At 45.1% G+C, this 7155-nt stretch overlaps 1 protein-coding gene across 1 annotated transcript; it reads right to left on the reverse strand.

Moving 5' to 3' along the window:
- Window positions 1-248: 248 nt before the first annotated feature.
- plaub (plasminogen activator, urokinase b) lies at window positions 249-6726 on the reverse strand. The gene is made up of 11 exons (XM_087845144.1): window positions 6472-6726; window positions 6291-6369; window positions 3837-3941; window positions 3600-3753; window positions 3191-3288; window positions 2675-2728; window positions 2395-2596; window positions 2158-2309; window positions 1186-1326; window positions 793-941; window positions 249-720 (listed from the first exon to the last, which is right to left on the reverse strand). Exons 1-11 carry the CDS (start codon window positions 6724-6726, stop codon window positions 526-528), a joined length of 1584 nt encoding a protein of 527 aa, XP_087701270.1. The 3' UTR covers window positions 249-525.
- Between the last annotated feature and the right edge of the window lie 429 nt (window positions 6727-7155).

Here is a 7155-nt window from a genome sequence, read left to right on the forward strand (position 1 = left end):
TCTCTCGGCTGGCCTGGGAACGCCTTGGTGTTCCCCCGGAGAAGATAGAGGAGGTGGCTGGGGAGAGGAAGGTCTGGACCTCTCTGCTTGGGCTGCTGCCCCCACGACCCAGCCCCGGATAATTGGAAGAAAATGGATGGATGGATGTTACCATTCAAATTACGTATCAAATTATCTCTTTCTGACTGAACATCTCTTGGTTGGAAAACCGCAGTCAGTCCAAGGCTTCACAGGTTTTCTGACTCCATGTTTTGATGTTGTACTAATACTTGGCTTACTCCCACATCTCAGACCGAAATAGAGCGCCGTAGGCTACAATTACCGCCAGTTTTTGTTCTGTCTTGGGATTTGTTCATACGAATAACAAACATATTATTGCTATACAACTACTAGAACAATAAAAACAGCACCACCACCAACAATTTGTACTGCAACCAGTGGAAACAAAACATGAGATTTACATGCATAACTACAACCTGAAATATTCACCAGCAAACGCCTCTACATGTGGGCGGGCCTTAAAGGTCATTTCTGAGGAAACATGGCTCCAGCGGTGATGGACCCCAGGTGAGTCTTCTCTTCTATCCATTTGTTGTAATTGGTCACTCTGGTGTAAACACCGGGACGCAGCGCTTTGGCGCAGCCGTCGCCCCAGCTGATTATTCCAAACAGGAAGAGCCTGCTTCCGACTTCGCACACCAGAGGGCCTCCTGAGTCTCCCTGCGGGGGACGAAAAGACAAGCTGACAAATGACCTCTGGAATCAAAGTCAAGACCAGACGTGTGCAAATACCTCGCAGGCATCCTGACTCCAGTCGGGACGAGCGGCACAAAACATGTTATCAGTAATCATGTTATCGTAATAATCCTTCCCTCGGCACACGCTGTCGGCGAGGAGGTTCACCTGAGCCTCTTTTAGGTATTGAGACCTGTACCACAAAGCTGGAGAGAAGAGGAGTGTTAAAGCCCTGAAGGGTGAACATAATTATAATTATGTGCTGCGGTGACAGAAATTAGGCGTTTTAAATGAGCCTCTGTTTCCTTCACTTGTTCTGCTACACTGATAGCTGGTGACTTGTTTCTGGATTTGCTTCAGGCTTCACTTACAGGTGTAATATTTTAGTGTAGACACTCGATATACGTTTGTTTCTGTCAGATGTAGGAACAATCAGAGGACTCTCCTCACCGTGACTTTCTTTCCCGTATCCGGCAATGTCACAGGTGAATCCTGGCTGCAGGCTCTGCTGAGGTGGCGGCAGGCAGACCGTCCTCACAGTGCTGCTCTCCTTAGCACATTTACCAAGTTTGGTCTTCAGCTTCACCAGAGCTGCAAGACAATTATCAACAATCACACCTTTGATTGAATTACAGCTTTAAGAACAAGGCCTCTGAAATTCAAGCGAATTCCAAAATCTTATTGCAGAATGACTAAATTTGTCAGGTAACTAGATCGTAAAATGCATCTAATGTGGGATGCTGGTTTAAGATTCTTCTTAGGGTCCAAGCGTTTCCATAGTAAGGTAAAAAAAAAAAGCCACAAGGGGTCACCGAAGTGCTCCACGTTTGAGTTTTTACACCAGATGTTCTTCCTAACACAACCCTAATTGGAATTTATGTCTCCGTCAGGAATCACGACACCATTTGAGACACTTGATCTCATGATTCCCTTTGAGCAGCACTTGCTGAGAGTATGGAGGAAGAACTCCCTTTTAATGGGAAATGATCTGAAGCAGTATCAGCCTCGGTGTTAAGCAGCCAAGTATTATTTTAAAAAGACATTAACCCCTAAACCAAGTTTTTTAAAACGGATGAGTGTCTCTTTGTTGAGATTTCATTAACTGATAGAGGCAAACAGACTAAAATCTGAACATTCTTTTCAAGTGTTTTGAGAAAAAAACCCAGCATGTATTGCTATAAATATATATTTTTTCCATATTTTAAATTATAGTCAAAGATAAGTGTTATTTCTAACTGAACTTCTATTTGGTGGATTGACTGTTTTGGCACCTGACAGTAAAACGCACAGAAAAAAGCACAGAACAACAGCTGGGGTGGAAGTGGGTTGCAAAGCAGCTTGCAGATGCATTGCAGCTGTGGGCAGTGAGGCTGGAGTAATGCTCTGCTTGATTAAAAGATGTTTTAACTTGTGTGTTCACACCAATATCGTTGTTGAAGTTCCCCTCGTTGTTATCAAACCCTTCGTGGATGAAGATTTTTTCCACCCTGAACTTTTGCTCCACGCTCGGGTTGCTCTCGTTCAGGGCGTTTTTCCCCAGGGTGACGGTGAAGCGCTCTGCTTTGGTGTTATTTCTGAAACACAAATTCCCAAAACAAGTCCAGTCACAGCTATTTCTCAGCACCTGCTGCATTTCCAGTAAATGGTCTCACTTCCTACCCGTCGGGGAAGCAGTGGGCGGCTGTGAGGACCCAGCAGGCGGAGATCAGACTGCCCCCGCAGCGGAAAACTTTCTCTCTGGATTTAGGGCGCCAAAATATGGCAGCGATCCACGGGTGGGATTCCACAGTGGCAACTGTTCCGCCAACGATCTTCAGCTGCTTTCTTCTGGTGCGCTGGCCACATGTCGTCATCTCTGCAACTGGAAAATGAAAAAAAGTTGAAAAGTGTCGCTGAGAGAAGCGAGGAACGGGATTCACAGGCGTTAGTGAGGACTCACGGTGCTCTGGCTGGGTGGGGACAGGTGGAGCCGCAGGTGGAGCCGCAGGTGGAGCCGCAGGTGGAGCCGCAGGTGGAGCCGCAGGTGGAGCCGCAGGTGGAGCCGCAGGTGGAGCCGCAGGTGGAGCTATAAGACAGAAATTGTTTTTTTTTAATGCTAAAGATTTGATTTTCAAAGAACATTTAACCCTTTAAATTATTAAGTTAAGTTATTTTTTAAATTCTTATTGGAGATTTTTTATATACTCTAAGTCTCAAAGTCTCCAGAGCAGAGTGAGACTTAAAGAACTGCTGAGAAAATATAAAATAAGAGATTATTTAACTTTTTTTTTTTTGCCAATTTTCCAGAATTCCGTTACATTTTCATCTGCATTTGGAAAAACCCCTATACTCTTGGACTTTTATTCTCCCTCCTGGTCCCCATAACTTTGGCTCCTTTTGCTGCAGTGACTGATGCACCATCAATGAAAAATGCTTCACTGACTTTAACAACAGTCCCATCAGAGAACACACTTACGTGGCTTGAAATCGCAAAGCGGCATATCGCAGTATTCCCACACCAGTTGCAGGTTTTTCCAAACATAACACCACGGACGACGTCTGTAGTGAAGATTTCTGAATAAAAAAAAATAAAAAACAAACCATCCAAGTAAACAAACCTGACGAACATGTGCAAATGGTTGGAGTATAAATGATGGAATCTGGCCATGAAAGACCTGAAAACATTTTCTAAGCGTCTCTGCTAACACTGACAGGTTTGATATGAGCACTGTCTCTGATTGCTGAGACTAGTTGGTCACAAAACTGGAATCTGTAGCATGAACTGTAATGTTTGGTGTTTAGATTATTCGATTTCGATTGTTTTTCTTCCAACTATCCAACATTTTGCAAAAGGAATGTGAAACTTCAAAGATCCAAACTCAGACCTGCAGTAGTTGTGCTTCCCGGCGTTGATGTCCGAATGCAGGTGCTGCTTCCTGGTCTCCTCGTCCCACTGCAAACATGTTTGTCCGCTGACTGTTTTAGATGCTGTGCCTTTGTAGTACAGTCCCACTCCCTCATAGCAGTGACTCGCTTTTACTGAAGTAACAGTGTGACAGGTGAGGGCGATTAGAAAATCTGAAAACTATCAGTAACGTTTGGTTTGCTGTTGAGCTGCTCACCTGTTTCACAATGTGTGCCTTCAAAGCCATCGGTGCAGCGACAGAACAGGTGTGCACCAGAAATCCGCGCTGGGACCGAGGTGCCGCCGTTGAGACAAATCTCACCTGCAAAATAAGACGAAAGCTGACGACACTTTTGAGACCCACATTGACAGCATATTTTATGATTATGAAATGTGGCTGGAAAATAAGAGGTCATATATATATACAAGGTATAGCAGTAAAACTGACTGGCCAGTTCATTAGAAGAAAGAAGATCGTGGCTCAAGAGTTGGGAGTTCGCCTTGTAATCGGAAGGTTGCCGGTTCGAGCCCCGGCTCGGACAGTCTCGGTCGTTGTGTCCTTGGGCAAGACACTTCACCTACCGCCTACTGGTGTTGGCCAGAAGGGCCGATGGCGCGATATGGCAGCCTCGCTTCTGTCAGTCTGCCCCAAGGCAGCTGTGGCTACAACTGTAGCTGCCTCCACCAGTGTGTGAATGGGTGGATGACTGGGTGTGTAAAGCGCTTTGGGGTCCCTAGGCGGGACTAGTAAAAGCGCTATACAAATACAGGCCATTTACCATTTACCAAGAAGTATCTAATCAGCCAATCACAGCAGTTTCACTGCCTACCTGACCACGTCCATCCCTTTTTAACCACAGTGTGCCCATCTTATAACGAATGCCTCCAGGGGGATAAGTTGCCATATCACAATCCTCAGATCGTGTAGATCACAGGTGTTGAACTCCAGGCCTCGAGGGCCGGGGTCCTGCAGGTTTTAGATGTGTCCTTGATCCAACGCAGCTGATTTAAATGGCTAAATTACCTCCTCAATGGTCGTGTCCAAATTCATGGGCTGCATCCTTTAACGTGCACTGAGGACCCGGCCCACGCAGACCGCAAAGGCCGGGTCCTCAGGAGGTCGGGTAGGCCGGAAGTAAACGGCTATGGAATTGGACGGTCTAGCCTTCTCGATCTACTCCCGCCCTTAATTCAGAGGATTTCCAGTTGTCAGCGCCACGGCACGAAAATCAAAAATGGACCCAAAATCTTTTTCCGTTTTTTGTGTTCATTTTTAATTATCAACGAGCTAACCCACATACTCGCCTGAAAATATGTTTAAAGTTTATTTTGTGGCCCAGAAAGATTAATAAGAGTAATTTTAAAACTTAGTAGCAGCCGCCATTGCCGGAAACTGGAGCTTGGCTGGGCCGCGCTATGAATTCTGGGATATGGTGGGCCAAGAAGGACACACCCGACCCATCCTTCAAATTCGGGGAAAAGGAGGACGCATTTGTCGGCTGCATTCGGAGGAGTCTACGAATTTGGACAACCTTCGGCGCGTCGCTGTGACGTAATCGGTCTACAAATGCGGCCTCAGGTGGATGCAGCCCATGAATTTGGACACGACCAATATGTCTTGAAGTTCTCCAGAGGCCTGGTAACGAGCTGATCACTTGATTCAGGTGTGTTGACCCAGGGTGAGATCTAAAACCTGCAGGACACCGGCCCTCGAGGCCTGGAGTTCGACACCCCTGGTGTAGATCAAATTTGGGATGTGGTGGAACAGGAAATTTGCACCATGATGATATCATGTCAACATGGACTAAATCTCTGAGGAATGTTTTTAGCGCTCTGTTGAATCTTTGTCAGCAAAAATGAAGGAAACGGGAGTCCAGCCCAGCATTAGTAACCCTGGGCTGGACCCTAACCCTAACCTGACTCAGTAACATCCAGGTCACGCACTCTCTCTCTGATACGTGAGTAAGCTGTGAACCAGCCACAAGTAATCTGGAACAGCCTGTCTGGTTATTCCCAGGTGAGTACAGGTGAAGCTGTATGCTCCAAACCACAGGAACGACCTGGTGACTCACATTAGGTGACTCACCTTTCAGCACTCTATTTATGGGTCAAATGATCATTTTATTTCTGCTGCTGCGTCATTTTATTTATTTTAGTTCGTTTGTTTTTTTGCTCAGTGATTGCTTTTGTTAATTATTTTAAAGTTACTGTTTCATTTGTTTTCAGTCCAGTCTTTGTAGCTGACAATTATCAGATAAATGCTGTTGTTCGTTAAGCCCCTTAAGCCCCTGACCTACATTCTTATTCTTCCTGTCATACAGTCATGGATTGGCCTCCCACAGAGCCCAGAATGCAACATTACTGAACCAGTGTGGGATCATGAAACAGACGGCAGCCAACAGCCACACGAATCTCCTATATTAAGCTTGGAGAGCTAATTCAGTTCAGGCTGTGCTGAGGAAAACAAGAAGTCACATCAAATATTGACTTTCAAGCTGTCAAAATATAAACAAATACAGGTGGCTCAAGACTTTTGCACAGTATTGTAGGTAATTATAGGAGCAGCACTTTGCGCTTCCACCTGGAATGAAGTGTGCTGTCTAAATACAGCTTTGCTTATTTGCTGCCAAAGTAAATTACACGTTTTGTGCGATGAATAAAAGCGTCTCACCTGAACCCTGAGAGGACGAGGAAGAGGAGGAGTGGGAGGAAAAAGCTAACTCACGCCTTCTCCTGTCATCCAGCAGGCCCTGAAAACATGTTAAAAAGTTAAATAAAGCCTCGTGAAAGAAGACTAACATAAAATTGGAGTTAATAAAAAAATAAAAACAGATAAAAATAATTGTCCTCACAGCCTGAGCTGCTGACAGGAAGGCCAGCGCGCAGAGGAAAAAGCTTCTCATTGTTTTCATGCTGCTTCTCGGCTCGGTTTGAAGGCTTTGCATGAGCGTGCTTGCAGTGTTGAAGCCTCCTCGGGGTTTTTTCTGTTCTGTGGAGGGAGGAGTCCTGATTGGCTGACAGCTGGCTGGCTGACCCACTAGATTTAGAGTGAAGAAATAGCTGTTTACAGTACGTGTGAATGAGTCATCACTGGTAATCCACACCATCAGTTTTCAGGGAGCATATCAGTATCTCTGGTATGTCAGCCAGTCTGGAACTGCAGGTGTTTACATGCTGAAGGTAACTATAATTGGATTTAAATGAATCAGGATGTTTGATTAAATAAAACATGTTCATATTTGTCTGAATATCACATTTCTGCACTGTGTTTGCTTCCATACAGCATAGTCTGTTGGGAAACTCACACTACTGATGTACCAAGAAATGGTTTGGGGATTTTAGTGGGTGTGGTCTGACACAAATATGTATATATGTGTATACAGTGCTGTGCTAAAGTCTTGAGTCAACCCTCATTTCTTTACATTTTGCTTCCAAGGAACAAAAACTGGAAGAAAAAGGCTGACGTATGCTAAACTACACAAGAACTGGACTGAAACCCATGGCAGCAGGTTTTATGGAGTGATGAATCCAAATTT

The sequence above is a fragment of the Neolamprologus brichardi genome, chromosome 8 (genome assembly GCF_056152115.1).
Source record: "Neolamprologus brichardi isolate AB-2024 chromosome 8, ASM5615211v1, whole genome shotgun sequence".
Taxonomy (NCBI): domain Eukaryota; kingdom Metazoa; phylum Chordata; class Actinopteri; order Cichliformes; family Cichlidae; genus Neolamprologus; species Neolamprologus brichardi.

Excerpts from the sequence above, each read along its gene's own strand:
- plaub (XM_087845144.1), bottom strand. The coding sequence starts at position 6,726 with ATGGTGTGGATTACCAGTGATGACTCATTCACACGTACTGTAAACAGC. Across the intron at positions 3,289-3,599 it reads GGGAAGCACAACTACTGCAG|AAATCTTCACTACAGACGTC; the intron begins GTCTGAGTTTGG and ends TTTTTTATTCAG. Across the intron at positions 2,310-2,394 it reads GCCCACTGCTTCCCCGACGG|AAATAACACCAAAGCAGAGC; the intron begins GTAGGAAGTGAG and ends TTTGTGTTTCAG.